Source organism: Borostomias antarcticus (assembly GCF_949987555.1).
Source record: "Borostomias antarcticus genome assembly, chromosome: 25".
Lineage (NCBI taxonomy): Eukaryota > Metazoa > Chordata > Actinopteri > Stomiiformes > Stomiidae > Borostomias > Borostomias antarcticus.
The window spans coordinates 7,724,483-7,740,453 of NC_140258.1; the positions used below are offsets into that span (position 1 = coordinate 7,724,483).

At 43.7% G+C, this 15,971-nt stretch overlaps 1 protein-coding gene across 1 annotated transcript in view; it reads left to right on the forward strand.

The window, feature by feature from the left end:
- The window catches only part of dntt (deoxynucleotidyltransferase, terminal), a gene marked incomplete at both ends in the record, with an annotated part of 52,240 nt that extends 48,495 nt beyond the window's left edge, over positions 1 to 3,745 (forward strand). The window contains one exon of the mRNA XM_084458776.1: positions 3,659 to 3,745. Coding sequence (XP_084314902.1) covers positions 3,659 to 3,745 — 87 coding nt within the window. The remainder of the gene's footprint in view (positions 1 to 3,658) is intronic.
- Between the last annotated feature and the right edge of the window lie 12,226 nt (positions 3,746 to 15,971).

The following is a 15,971-nucleotide window of genomic DNA, read 5'->3' on the forward strand; positions in this document are numbered from 1 at the left end:
GCCTGTTCTTATATGTGCAGCTAGCCACTTCACTAGTCCCTACAGTCCTTGTTTGTTCAGGTTTATTTCTGCTCTGAGTGTTTCTGTTTATTTGTGTGTGTGTGTGTGTGTGTGTGTATATTTGTGTGTGTGTGTGTGTGTGTGTGTTTCCATCTATCTGACAGAGAGAAACTTTAGGTGATCTAATTTAGAAGCATGCATGATTGACAATTGGAAATGGAATCAGGGTGGAGCAGGAGAGTAATATTTAAATTTTGAGGAAATGAGCGAGTCTTCCTCTACCAAGGGGGCTCCCTATGCCTCAAACCGAATCTCAGCTCTCTAACTTGTCATTTGCATTGTAAATAACAAGCTAGCATGACAGGAGACATGCCTTGGAGTGTCCCCCCCTTCCCAGTGGTGACGCTTGGCTACGCCTGCTCATTTCTGTCTGCCAGAGCGAGTTTAGCATTAAAAGGCAGAATGTGTCAACAACTCTCTCTCTCTCTTTCTCTCTCTCTCGACTCTCGCACTCACGAAGTGAGTCAATCTCATCACTGTGCCGTTCCTATGGATACCTCATTTGTCACATGTTGTCCATGGATGGCCAACTGATAATAATGCCTGTCGTGATTTGTCCGGGAAAAATACTTAAGGTCAGGGTTCATGTGACCGGTGCAGCTGGGATATGAAGCTGGATGGCCACGCAGCGCTTACAGTTGAGTAATGTTATGATACTGACAGCCGCCCGATCCTCCTCAACATGACATTATAACACATTATCATAATGGAAATATTGCAAATTGTGTTTTCAAGTAGCCACTTAAATAAATTGAAAAATCAGCAACAGTAACACACACAGTGAGACACAATTGCTCCCTGCATTTCTCCCATCCAAGCAGTCCTTCTCCAGGGGCAGCCAGGAGCGGTGGGCAGCCATTGTTCATGGCGACTGAGGACCAAGTCCAAGTGCTCATTCCAGGTCTTGATCAGGGACAGGAATAGGGATGGGGATCATTCCTTTTTATTGATATTGATACCGTTATTGAGTCTGCTTAATGATCCGGGTCCTTATTGATACCACTATCAATACTTTTCTATAGGAAAAAAGAGACAGGCGGCAATACATGTTTAACAGAACTGGTATGTTTAACAGAACTGGTTTTGCATTTATTGCTTACAACAAGCCAGGATAACATGCCTGTAACATCAAATGAATAGTGTCATATTTATTATTTTCTGGGTATCTCTTGACTATTACAATGACAATGGTCCCCTGAAAGCTGACTGCATGGGCCCCGCTTTGTTGACCAAAACTTATCATGCCCTAACAGAAAACAGTATTTCACAAATTTGGTGTACAAGATGTAGAGCTAGCTAACGTTAGCGACGGAGTAGCAGCAGCAGCGGCCACCATCACCACCACTGAGCAGGAAATGCAGCTACAGTTGTAGAAAATATTCAGCATGTTGAGCCGACAACAGACATGGAAACAACGGCTTCGGAGGAGGAGAGCAGGGATAACATTTTTCCTGGCTGTTCTCTGGAGCCCGAACGACCAACTCAGAGAGGTGAGATGGGGCCAGAAGAATTGACATTGCTGATTGCCGCGGACAGGGCTACGATAATGGAAGTAATATGTCGGGGCAAAGTGAAAGGTTTGCAAGCCCAAATTATCCAAGTAAATCCACTGGCCACATTTCCCCCCTGCACATCGTATACACTGTATCTAGTTGGTGTACATACGCCGGCGAATCATGTAAAGAAACGACAACCTTTTTTGGCTGCATCAATCGCCTCTACTGTATATACTACTCAGCGCCAGTCCAGATCGGTGGTCTATATGGAAGGAAAATACACAATGCTCCCTCCACCGTCTGAGTGATACACGGTGGAGTTTGCGTATTGACGCAGTCAGACCAGTGACTCGCCATCTCCCCAGTGTCATTGAAGCCATTGAATGCATCATATCATCCTGCTAATTATCCAACGAGGCCTTATCAGATGCAAGAGGACTGAATGAATATTTCACATAATTTAAAGCAATTGTGTTGTGCAGTGTCTGGGTAAGAATACTGCAATATATTGAAGATAGGAATTTGCTTCTTCAGTGTGGTTGCTTATGTGGACCAGGAAATGGCTAATACTGTATTGAGGCTCTAATTCAGGAAATAATTTTACTGGGAAATTAGTGGGACTCACTGCTTTCTAAAGCTCAAAATGTAGCCAAAGCCATGGGAGTTCCACCTGAGTTTGACCATAGACACAGACAGAGAAAACGCAAGTGTACTGAAGATGCACAGCCGCAGTCAATTCGGGACATTTGCAGTGTCTTTAAGGGAATACTCAAGTTTCAGCAGCTGAGTGAAGAGGATCTAAGTGCATCTTGTAGAAATCTGAAATTAAAATATTCCAAGGATCTCTCTGAAGACTTTGAGAAACAAATGCTCCATCTGAAAAGGATATACAGTGCCACATTCTCTGTATCATTAACACCCATTGAGTTGCTCAACAGGATTTATGATATGAAGCTGGAGAGCATATATGGTGAAATCTGTATTGCACTGCGGATTTAGTGCACTTTACCTGTAAGTGTAGCAGGAGGAGAGAGAGCTTTCAGCAAATTAAAAATAGTCAAGAATTATTTGCGCTCCACAATGAGTCAGGAGAGGCTCAGTAACCTGGCAATACTTTCGGCAGATCAAATACATTATAAAGGACTTTGCATCCAGAAAGTCAAGGAGGATGTCGCTGTAAGAGGCAAAGATGAAGAAGCTATAAGGTAGGAAAATATACATTCTATATCTAAGCAATGTGAGTGTAGTAGATCTTTTTGTTGATGTGGTTGTAAGAGTTAGTGTGTCTGTGTGAGTGTGTGTGTGTGTGTGTGCGCATGTCTGCATTGTGTATGCCTATCTAGCCCTTGACACTGTGTAAGTCTCTCTGAGAGAGAGCATGTGCACAACATTAGGGACTCGGGCGGGGGACTCGGGCGGGGTGGGGAGGGGCCCATTCACTGGACTTTTTCAGGGGCCCAGTTATTACTTTGGGCGCGCCTGGACAGGACTGAAGAGCATCTGTTATTCTGCATGTTTTTCATATTGAGTTCTTTGGGAGGAAACCCTTGTGAACACAGATAGAACATGCAAACTCCACACAGACCTTCTTGCTGTGAGGCGACAGTACTAGGTACTGCACCACAGTGACACACATGAGCGATTGTGGGGTTCAGTGTCTTGCTCAAGGACTGGGATGGAACGTGGGACCTTGCGATCCGGCCACTCTGACCTCCCGAGCTACGTGCTGCCTAAAGGAGTAGTTTGGTATTTAGCATCATAAGCCCAGTTATTAAATTATTTAAGATCATATAAAACAGTCTATATAACGAAATTGACAAATTGAGATATTAATGCTCATTGCTCATGTCACAGCAAGTAAACAATGGATCTCTATCCATTATATCGGTTAGCTGTGACTAAGTGCACAGATCGTCATTTTAAAAAATATGGATCACTTTATATGATCAAAAAATAACCTTATAACAGGGCTTATGATGCTAAATACCAAACAACTCATTTAATTGTTTCCTCATCACCAAGGCCTATCCAGTCTATCTCCAGCCATATTGCTAAAATCCTTTTTCTTTTCTTTTCTTTTCTTTTCCCCTGTCTGTCTCTAGAGAGAGTTCTTACCTGCAAAGACGGAAGAAGACATCTTTGCCAATCTGGGTTTGGAGTATGTCGAGCCCTGGCAGAGAAATGCATGAGTGCCTCCCCGACTGCAATCAACCCTCCCAAGCCTACGCCACAATAATACTGAAACTGCCTGCACATCATTCCTCACATGTACCTGTTCCCCAACCCTCCACTCTTCCTCAGCTCGCAAAATGCCTCTGCTCATGTCTGCTCTGGGGTGTTCTGGTGTTAGATTGCATGCTTGTATATGATTGGGATGTAGTTTTTTTTTATTGGTGCTCCCCTGGCAGTTCCCTCTGAAAAGTAAACAAGTGTAAAAGTAAATGTGTAATATAAGTCTCACATGGTCTGCATATATGATCTGTTATAATAACCTAATGGAATTCAAAGTCAAATCAACACAGAAATTGCCTGTCGTGGTTGCAAGGTACGAGGGAAGAGAGGGAACGAGAGAGAGAAAGAGAGAGCCTTGTCGAGCAAAACACTGTAATCACCTTCCATCCTGGCAGCAAAGTGCTCGGCATGAACCGGAGCCATGCGTCCTGGGAATAGAAAGGCCCTAATGAGCTGCGGATAGAAAAAGCATCAGCATCACAGCTAACCCTCCATATGACACCCCACTTCCTCTTAACATCAGTTACCCGCCGCCAGATACAGCCTCCTAGCCAATCCCCCTTATCCAGGCCCAGCATTGAAATGAAGGCCAATCAGATGCAATTCACAACATTAATTTTGCATAATAACAAAGCCATTATTATCTTAGTGATGTGACATTCACTTCCTCTATGCTACAATTAAGAAAGACTCAAATGTCCTGATTATTTCCCAAGTTTGTTTTCGTTCTTTCTATATTATGGATCCCTATTAGCACTTGCATAAGCATGGCTATTCTTCCTGGGATCCATCATACAGTACAATACAATCATACACAACAACAACATACAAGACACAACAGACACAATAGCTCTGTAACATAAAAAATCAAGTACATACTATAGGAAATGAAACAATATTGGCCGGGTTTCCCGATAGAGAACCTTCTTAAAGGAGAATGCTCGTTTTTGACAACATGGACCTTATTTACGGCATATTATAAGACGTTTAACTCACCGAGATAACTTTGATGTAATTTGGAGGCCTGTAGAATAAATTTAAAATCCAGCGCGAGCCAATTACAGTATATCCATTCAATGGCGGCGGACGGGGAACTGAGAATGCAGCTTCTAAAAAATCTATTTTCTGCCGCGAAACAGTTGTTTTCATTAATCTGTCTTTATGAATCGCTAGTTGTGCTTACATAGAGCGAGGGCTTGTTGTGGTTTTTCACATGCCTCTGTAATATGATCTTTAGAAACGTCTTTAGAAACGAAATAGCTTCCCCACTTGCTCCAGCACGGGAGTTATAAAGGACACATTTAGCAAATAACATACAGTACAGTAACATTGTCAGGAATCCTTTAGAAAATCATCAGGTATGTGCTGTTCAGTGGACATTTTAATAACTTGCTCCAAAGCTTGTGGGGCATAGCAACATGTAACTAGGGGGACGGAACTTGCTGCCTGAATAGGAAAGGTCTATTAAATTGGCAGCAATACTAAGACATTTTACATCTGAATTGTCTACACCTGGTGGCCTGTCCTTACATTTATTAAGCTAAGTAATGAGTCTCAACATATTTAACAGTAACATTTGCTATTTTAAATTCACAGTTCTTATTATTCATTATTTAGTTTTTAATTAGGCTAGTTTCGTGGAGGAATCTGTACTTGTACATTGCAAGTTGGCTTGTGTGTTACAAGTGCTGGGTCACACAGACCCCTGCAGGAGATAACAGAGAGCCCTTTCCCCTGGCTGTGGCCAAGCCTGCAGTCAAATCCACACACTAGCCCAGTTTCCCAAGATGGCCGGCCCCAGCATCGCTGTCCCAGGATGTCTCAGGAAGAGCTGAGATAGATGGCTAAAGAGAAGGCATCCCAGTGAATCACCCTATTTAAAGATCTTTAAGTAGAGCAGTCGAAGCACTTTTGAGGACTCGACCCGAGGGCCTACCCCCCGCCCGCACTCCCCCCCCCGTCTCTCGCTCGTTCTCGTTCTCCCCTACTCTGGACAGTCGAAATGAGAGCCACTCTGCACTGGATCTGAGACACTGTAGTGTTGGAATAAGAGCTGACATGCTCCAGTGGCCTTTGTGTAATTTTTAAACAATGATGAACGTTTGACTTTTACAGTGGATGCTGCCAGTAATCCAGGGGCGGACTGGGGAAATAATCGGTCGGGCAACGTAGACCCAGTCGGCTCGCTGGACGGGCTTTCTGATTTGGGGGGAGGGGGGGGAGGGGCTGAATGATTTGTTGAGCGGGCCACCGGCCCACTTGAGGACCGGCCCATCGGGATTCATCCCGAATGTCCCGGTGGCCAGTCCGCCATTGCACTAATGTAAGAGCACATGGTCTCCACAACTTTCAGCGCAGCAGAATCAGTCTGTTACTGCCCATTTTATTCTGACAGTTTTATTTGCACTGCTTTTATATGGATCAACAAACCCAACAGCAGCTTGTTAGCTTTACCCCTCAGTGAAATGGGCTGTAAAGATGTATCAATAAACAAAATTATAAGGGAGTGTGAACCAATTATTGTTACCTAAGATGACTGCACACAATATTACAGGGGGAAACGTAGCGGACAATTGAATCAAATTTCATAAACAGTGGCTGGTGTCCAGCTTTTGATATACAGTACAGTAACTTCACAAGAGCTGTACAAAACTCACAGTTACATTAGCATCTGCCTCAGATCAGGGATAAGTATAGCATTTAAAGAGGCAGGTCTTTGTTGGTGTACTGGTCATTTGAATAATTTGTTTGGTCCTGATCCTGCAGTCCTCAAAATGTGCTAGAGGGCAAAATACTTTTAACCCCTAGTTTTCCTTTTTTCATATTATGAAAATTGAAGTTGTGAAAAACCCACTGAATATAACAAACAACAGTTTTAGGATCACTAAATAGTAAGATTTTGTCAAAATCCATGTCCTGTGAGAAGTGTGAACACCTCTGAATCTTTGAAGACCTTTTTCTCTGCTTAGTGATTTCAGGTGTACCTGCAGATTTCAATGCATGGCTCATCATTTGAAAGCATACACTTTGCATTTTCATAATCTGTAAAAGAAAAAAAGAAAAGAAAAATGACCTTGGTAGACATCAGGACCAAACCTTCAATGGCGGTCACTATAAAACGTATAAATAAATCTGTATTTTAAATCTGTATTTTAAGGTTTTTACTTTTGAACTTTTTCATTACAGGTAGGACTGGCCAATTACTCGTGCACTAATTATATTCACAATTATGACCTCTGCAATTAACCGACTGCAAAAGTCTGCAATTAATGCAATTAATAATTCTGTTTTGCGTTGACTGTGCTGGGGGCACGTGGATGAATCATGTCCATTTATCCTGTCTGACAAATCACATACGTTCCTGCTCAGTGCACTGTGAGAAATTTCACTGATATAGCAGATAGAGCGCATACTGTACATTTCTCTGATTTTTTTTTTTTTTTTTCACTACAAAAAATATGAATCACACTTAATAACTGCAATTACAATATCAGTATAAAATAATCACAATTATGATTGTTTTTGTCATAATTGTGCAGCCCTAATTGCGAGCATTAATTTAGTCATGTATCAAGCCTCACCCAGTTTCACGTTTGCTCATTATGAATGAGAAGTATTTCCTCAAAAAGGATTTGGGCTTATGAACTTGAGCCAGAGAAGAGACCTATGTATCCTTGCATTTCTGAGGTTTTGACTTAATGGCAGGTGTATGAATGTGTGAAAAACCACACCCAGGTGGTGAAGTAAGCAGTGCAGGTTTATGAGCAATTTCTACTTCCCTCTAGTGCTGGTGTGCAACTCCTAACTGGTCTAAATCTTATGCTACAGATGAACACACATGGACACGCACATACTGTATAGAAGTGGCTGCTATTCATAGTTTTTGTCCCATTGAAATGAATGATGGAATGGTCTGTTGTTAGAGTGGTGGCAGTTGGTGATTTGAAAATATCCTCACATTTTGCAAACTGTCACTACTTCTACAGTTGTACTTTCACATATTATACACCAAAATATCAAGCGATGCCATTGATAGTTTTTGAAATATTCAGTGTTGTTTTAAAATCATGCTTCACACCATTCACACAAATTCAGCACTCCACGGTGGCAGTTGGTAAGTTAATACCCATTTTCTAACTTGTCAGACCCATTTTCTAACTTGTTTCCACTGATCATCCTTGAGATGTTTCTACTACTTGATTGGAGTCTACCTGTAGTAAATTCAATTGATTGGACATGATTTGGAAAGGCACACACCTGTCTATATAAAGACCCACAGTTGACAGAGCATGTCAGAGTACAAATCAAGTCATGAAGTCAAAATAATTGTCTGTAGACCTCTGAGATAGGATCGTACCAAGGCACAGATCTGGTGTCTGCAGCGAGCACAGTGGTCTCCATCATTGATAAATGGAAGAAGTTCGGAACCACCAGGACTCTTCTTAGAGCTGGCCGCCTGACCAAACTGAGTAATCGGGGGAGAAGGACCTTTGGCAAGGAGGTGACCAAGAACCTGATGGTCACTCTGACAGAGCTCCAGCATTCCTCTGTAGAGATTGGAGAACCTTCCAGAAGGACAACCATCTCTTCAGCACTCCACCAATTAGGCCTTTATGGTAGAATGGCCAGCCAGAAGCGACTCCTCAGTAAAAGGCACATGACATCCCCTAAAGGACTTTCAGACCATGAGGCCTGAATGCCAAGCATCATGTCTAGAGGAAACCAGGCACCGCTCATCACCTGGCCAATACTGTACCATCCCTACGTTGAAGCATGGTGGTGGCAGCATCATGCTGTGAGGATGTTTTTCAGTGGCAGGAACTGGGAGACTAGTCAGGATCGAGAGAAAGATGCAAGCAGCAATGTACAGAGCAATGTACAGAGAGATCCTGAAGAAACTGTCCAAACATAGGTGTGCCAAGCTTGTAGCATCATACTCAGGAAGACTTGAGGCTGTAATTGCTGTCAAAGGTGCTTCAACAAAGTATTGAGTAAATGGTGTGAATTTATATGCACATGTGATATTAGGTGTTTTATTTTTTAATACATTAGCAACATTTTCACCCCCAAAAAGTTTTTCACTTTGTCATCATGGGGTTAGGGTTAGTTTTATTCTGTAGAATTTTCAGAAACGTTTTTTTAATCCATTTTGGAATAAGGCTGTAAAATAAGAAATTGTGGAAAAGGTTAAGGGATATGAATACTTCCCGGATGCACTGCATATGTGTGCTGCACTGCTTAAAAACAAAAAGAATAAAAAAGGTGCTTAAAATATGCCTTAGCATGTTTGATTTGCTCACAAAAAGATAGCGTTTTGCCTTTCTATCAGTATTCATTTCCACCTAGGCAATCATTTCCAAGTTCCAGTTTGCTCTGTGAGATTATTCCAGCAGCCGTCAATCATGCAAGTCCCATCCTATTAACTCAGCCAGATCTATCACTGCAGCCAAACTTTATAAAGACTCAGTTGATAGTGGGCCCACTCCGAAATCTTCAACGGTGACCCGTCTCTTGACCTTTTAACAAGGCTCTGCCTTCTGAAACACCCCCTCATAAAAAAGATGTCAAGTCATTGTAGGCTACTGCTCTATCAATTTGTCACTCTCGGAGAATGGGGTGGTGATTGAGGAGGGCAATGACAGAAGAGCACTTTGCATTGAGGGCGAATGTCTGAGATGAATTGGCAGCCCATTCAGGAAGACACTGAACCCCCAGGAGGCCCTACGTCAGCCACAGATCATCTCCTTGTGGCTGATGGACGTATTAAAGGTTGAATAGGAGATGAGGCATTCATTTTGGGACACCGATGGCCGAAGAGCAAAACCTCCTATCTGAAAAATTCACTTTTTTGAGAAACAAAAAACGTGTTTTCTTGCAGAATGTTATTTTTTTAAGGATACCCAATTATGCAGATAGGAGGTTTTGCTTTTCGGCCATCGATATGACATAGCATACAATTAGGCATGCACCGATGCATTGGCCGAACATCGGCATCGGCCGATGTTGGCCTTGTTGACTGCCATCGGCCCATCGGCAAATAAAATGACATTCACCGATGGTAGTGGCTAATGTTATGTCGCAACAATTACGGCTTTTTTTGTTGCAAAACGTAGCCTACCCAGCTGCAGATTCGCAGAAGATCCATGACGTAATGCCACAAATGCACGTGTAGTTTGCTTTCAAATTAAAGTGAAATAAAAATCGCCGTTTTGGAACCAAACACTTCATTTCTTTGTTTCCCTGGCACAAAAGGGGGAATAAAAATAAAATCGGCATCAGCCATCGGCCAGATTGTTATTTTAAACATCGGCATCAGCCCAGAATTTTGCAATCGGTGCATCCCTACATACTGTACAATACATCGGACCTTGCTGTGTGCTATGTTATGATACTGTATGGAGTATGGATTTGGTTCATGCTGTTTGTATGTGCTGCTCAGCATATTCCTGTGTACAGTCTGTGTGTATTCATGACAGTGTGTATGTGTGTGTACAATGTCCACCCAGAGAGATGGTATGGTATTGGTATTTGCATCAGATGCAGAGATGACCAGTGGAACATTGCGAACATGGCGGCTTTCTGTCAAAATTCAACGCACACCATCGTCCTTACTATGACTCCATCATCCGTTCCCTTCCTGTCAAAACTTTTCTTTCAGCTCACCCATCCCTGCAGTCAGAGAGGAGACAGAGTGGACAGAAATAGATCAGAGCGGAGGCTGATCATTTCACATCTCCTTGTCTAAAAGACTTTCGAAAGTCTCATAGTGGAGGACAGTGATTTATTGGATGTGTGGGATTGGCTAGAATGCACGTGTCGGGGACCAGTCATCGGCGTGGGAAGAAGGGTGACAGAACAAGGTCACTGTGCATCCTCGCCTCTCAAGGCCCCTCTCAGGGCCTGTCACCACGTCTGCTCACCCGTAGAGGGAAGGGAAACGGATACATGACCGCAGCCTGGAACAAAAGCGAAGGAGCAGAGAGGAGAGAGGAGAGGATAATAGAGAGTAGCTGCTTGGTGTGGAGACACCTCCAGGAGTCCTCCACGTGTGGAGTGACAGGTGTGTGTGGGGGGGATCCTTTAGGGGACCTCGTCACCGCCTCCGGGCGCCTGCAGGGTTCATCTGTCATCCGATGAAAACAATCAGTCCCATCTCCTGGACCTCTAAAGACGAGGATGTGCAAATCACGAAAAGCTGAGCCCGACGCTAAAAAAGTAACCGTGTCAGGATGACTTTGGGACGTTCCCAAGGTGCCGAGTGGACGACCCCCTCAAACGACATCGATGAATGACCGGCATCCTTGTCCTTGAGGTGGGCGGAAGGAGGCTGAAGAGTTGCCCGTTAGAGGGATGGAGGAGAAAAGGAGGGAGAGAAAGCGGAAGAGGGGTCACGCCACCTGTTGCACCACCTCACCTTATTTCCCTCCACAAGTACGCGGACAGGGGTGGGGGGTTGGAGAGGCTTGTTTGGACAGGCACCCTCAAGCAACGTCCCCCTTTTCTTAGTAAAGTGTTTGGTCCAACAGTCACGGACCCTCCTGATTGGCCGGCTATCTGGTGGCTATGGTAACGAACTGGAAATGTTCCTTCTGTAGCTCTCTGAAAAGAGGGGCCAACCATTTAACCCTACCCTGAAGCCCCTTGCAACCTGTCGTATTTTTAGGTGTCGGTGCGTCACCTCATTTCACGCTGCATAAACACCTATCTACCTGGAGCCTTTAGGGTAAGCCACAACGTGCCAGGAAGGAACTGTGAAATTGGGGACTTCGAGCTATCTCGGGGAATCTCGAGCTAGTTTCATGGCTACAACACGGGCAGACAGGCAACTTATTGGCATTGTCAGTTTTATTTGTGCTCTGTTTACATAATGTGATCCTCCTCTGTCATCACCTTACTAAATGTGTACATAGCGAACTGTCTAAAGAACAAAGCCTCCATTTAGTCTATTTTCAAAGCTGATGGCGATAACTAGGCTACAGAGGACAGCTGTCACCGGAAGGAGAAGCCTGCGCTCAAAAAAAAAACAAAGGCACTCATTGTGTCAATCTCTGTGATGACTCCTGTTCCAGATTAATTCCAGTGTAGTACCAAGACGGATGTTATCACTGATGGAGTCCCGAGGGATGTTTAATTGTCAATCTAATGCCGTGCCTGTCCCTGCCCCACATCGACTGGCTTCGATACTCAGCGCGCTCCTCGCCTGCTCACGCGCGGGTTCATCAGGGTAATGGACATAAGCTTCCACACACTCTATTATCAGTGCCGACTCTGTCTCCAGGTCGGGCTCATTTGAGTCTGGATCCTCTCTGTATGATCACAGAACACAGAAAGCGTTCGCCTGCCAGTCATCGTTAGGGGTTTGGTCCAGACACGTTTCCCAAGGCCATGATTGAGGCAGACAAGAAACGGGCGTAGAGAAACGGAAAGTCCAGGCATTTCGCCAGTTATGCCTCTCATTTGCTTTCTCTTCCTCTCGCCATCCCTCTCTCACCCCCCATCTCTCTCTCTCTCTCTCTCTCTCTCTCTCTCTCTCTCTCGCCTTCTCTCATATTTCACATCATCTCAATTGAGTAAAAACTGTCAGACTCTCACACCCTCATAAAACGTCACCTTCATTTTTAGAATTTGACTGTAAAAATCATGACATTTCAATAAGCATGGGAAATCTATTTTAATGACAGATTGGCAACAACTCCTCCCCACCCTGACACCTGCCTCAGCCCATCCAACGCTCTCAGAAAACTACAGGAGGCCTTGGACTAAATTAAAAAACGTAGTTGAAAAAAATGAAGTTTGTGACCTTTCTGGTTCTCATTCACACTCTCACAAAGTCACCGCAGGAGGCACAAAGACACAGACGTCTTATCTGAGTAGTAAAGGGAAAAATCATGTTTAGCCCTGTTATAAGGTTCATATACAATGGTTCAGATCAAAAAGTTGTTATTGTTTATGTTGCTAAGCTACCTAGTTTGCGGAAGTTTACACACGTATTAGGCTAGCAGCAAGTCCTCAAAAAAGGCTTTAGTTTTCGAGATACCCCTACCCGAGTTAGAACAATGTTTGTGTCTATGAAACAGTTTCATCCTGTACTTCTACCAATGCATTTGGTCATTTTCCTAAAACAAACTCAGGACATGACAATAACGTGGGCCTGTCTGTGTCCTTCTGGTTCAGTTCTTTTCTATCATATTTGAGATGGGGACACTGAGGGAAACATAACCAGATTTGTGTCGGGAGTACATTTCATCAAGGTCACATCTCAGGATGTAAGGTGAATGGTATGTTGAGTCACAGAGATAGAAAACAACTTCCAATATGGTGATTAATTTAATTTCAGCAAGCTGACATTTGTTTCAGCTGAAAATAGTCAATATTTGACATTTGCCCAAATGTGGCCAGACCACCCTGAGACCATGTTGTTTCATCAGCCTAACAATGGACTACTGTTACAATGTGATTTTAATTAGGTGTATGAATATGCTCTCCTTGGTGATGCTTGTGACAGAAGGTCCTCACCTGTCTAGCCAGGCCCTCAGAGGCTGTAGCAAGAGAACTGGAGGTAAATCACTTCACCTTATTCTCCTCACTTCTAACAGTGAGAAGGGATGATAACATGTGGGCAGAAATTTGAATCACCATTGGGCTGCTTTCTACAGTAAGTAACTGATATTGCTTTGCTCCCCTGCTTATTGAGGGAGATTAGGAAGTAAAGGTTAGAGGTGGACGAGAATGGATGTCAGAAGTGGCCGGGGAACTTCTTTTATTGATCTCCAACCGTAAGCTTCCGGTACACAAGACATTAAAATGATCTATGGCCTTGTTCCCTGGCTAAGAGAAGTGCATCACCCACACCTGTTCCAGACAGTCATAGAGGAGTTCTTCCACTGGGGCCAGACATTTGTTTGTTTGCTAATATTGACATTTTGTTTTGGTCTTTTATTCGTTTTTCTCAATCCTGATCAAATTAATAATATTGAGTTTAATTTATATCAACATATACATCATGAAAACTGAAATTTACACACAAAAATCTCCCAAGCGGTTTAGAGCAAATATGGGTTAAAATAAGATGCAAAAGATTAGGGATAAGATACAGTATTTAGACTAGAGATAAATAATGTTAAAGACCCAGGTTCAAAAAGGACAACACATGCCAGGAACCAGGAACCAGGAACCTAGGGGAAGGCAGAGAGGAACAGGTGAGTCTTAAGATTGGATTTAAAAAGAGCAAGAGAATCTCTAAGGGTGCGTGTCCACCGGCAAGCTGTATTTTAGAGCTGACGCTGTTTTCTCATTGTTTACAATGGATAATGCGCTCTAGGGCGCTAGAAGAGAGCTGTGTTCCAAGCGCTTTTTAGCGCTATAGCGCCGTGAGCTCTAGGCTTTTTTGGCAGTTGAAAAAAGTTTAACTTTTTGAGCTAGAGCGCAGGCTGTAAAAAGCTGTTCTGATGACATTGAATGTTAGCACTAGATAACATTAGCTAGCTATCTTAACATGTCTAGTTAATCTGCAGTCTGCAAAAACACGACACTCGTTGCTAACATAGCTGTAAAACATCGGTAGCCTAGCCAGCTCTAAACTCCCGCTCTAGTGCGCTCTATGCAGCTGTAAGCTCGGCGCTGTTCAGCTACATACAGCTCGTTGGTGGACACACAGCCTAAGGTCCTAATTGTTCCTGGGAGCTGATTCCATAAGAGTGGCCCCAGCCATGCGAAGGCACGATCTCCCATGGTTGTTAGCTTTGTCTTGGGAATAGTGAGGAGGTTTAAGCTGCCTGACCTAAGTATCCATGGTGTTGATTGAGAGGTGAGGAGCTCTTGATAGTAGGCTGGAAACAGAATCAGAATCCATTTATTGCCATGCAGTTTTTGAACGTACTAAGAATTTGCTTTCAGTCGTGGTGCATAACATTGAGACAACATTGCACAGGGTGCAGGGACGAGACAGGACAGTGCAAAGGCAGGATAGGACAAAGGGCGAATACAAAATGCTAGTGCAAAAAAGGATAAGCTAAGAAAAAGAACAATATACAAGAAGTAGTACGGTCAGTGTATATACAGTATGCAGAGTGTTGTGTAAGTGAGTGTGTGTATGTGTACTGTATATGTGTGTGCGGTGTGATATGTGAGTGCTCTGCGTCCTATACATATTCAGGTCATGTGCAAGTGTCTATCGACGGTGTCTCTCAACGGTGGTGGTCCATGGTGGGGCGGGGAGTCAGAGTGGGACACAAGCCTTGTTGAAGAGGCTGATGTCTGTGCGAAGAAGCTGCCTCTGTGGCCTGCAGACGTGGTCCTGATGGCCTGCAGCCTCCTGCCTGAGGGGAGTTGCACGAAGAGATTATGGCAAATTTATGGTCTTGAATACCAGGAGGGGTACCTTGAAGATGATCTGTTAAGTTTATTGTTAAGCCAAATTTCCTCTCTTCCTGGGCTCAGAAACAAAAATGTGTGTCTGTGGATGGTGCAGCCGTTGCCACGGCTTATAAATAACAGTCACCCCGACAGGAAAACAAGTGTAACACACACCATCTGGCCCTCCACCGGTGTCTGCCTCAGTCACAGAGGAGCGGATGTGTTTGTTCGTTTGTGTGTATGGGGAGAGAGAGAGATAGAATCACTTGCAATGGCATCTCTTCCTCCCCTCAAGAGAGATGCCGCACATGAGCCAAAATACAATTTTGTGCAATGAAGTGTTTATTGTCTTCATGGAGAAAAATAATCTGCCCAAATGTTCTCTGTACTCTGCAAACGGCAGCATGCGCCTCCCTCAGTTTAATGTGGTGTGTCCACACCAAGATACTCAACACAAGATACTCAACACAAGACATTCATCTGACGTTCCACAGGGTACTTCATGACCTGACACGCCAGATGGTTTGTTTCACACAACCATCTGGGAAAGCTGAGTGGGAAACTGTTTGCAAAAGGGCAGGCACTTTAAAACTACTCGGCAGGTGACTGGATGAACCCTGTCTAACACGGGTAAATCAAATTCTTACCGGGAGAAGAGCGAAAACATATTTTCCACAGAGAAAAACTTTCAGCATTGTACTTTGCTTTTCTTTCAATGAAGAAATAGCTTTCCAGTAGTAACTGATACTATAACAGCTTCTATGCTAACCTCCGCCACTGCTGTTTTGGAACGAACAGTTGCTTCTCGCTGTCGTCACACCTACAGTA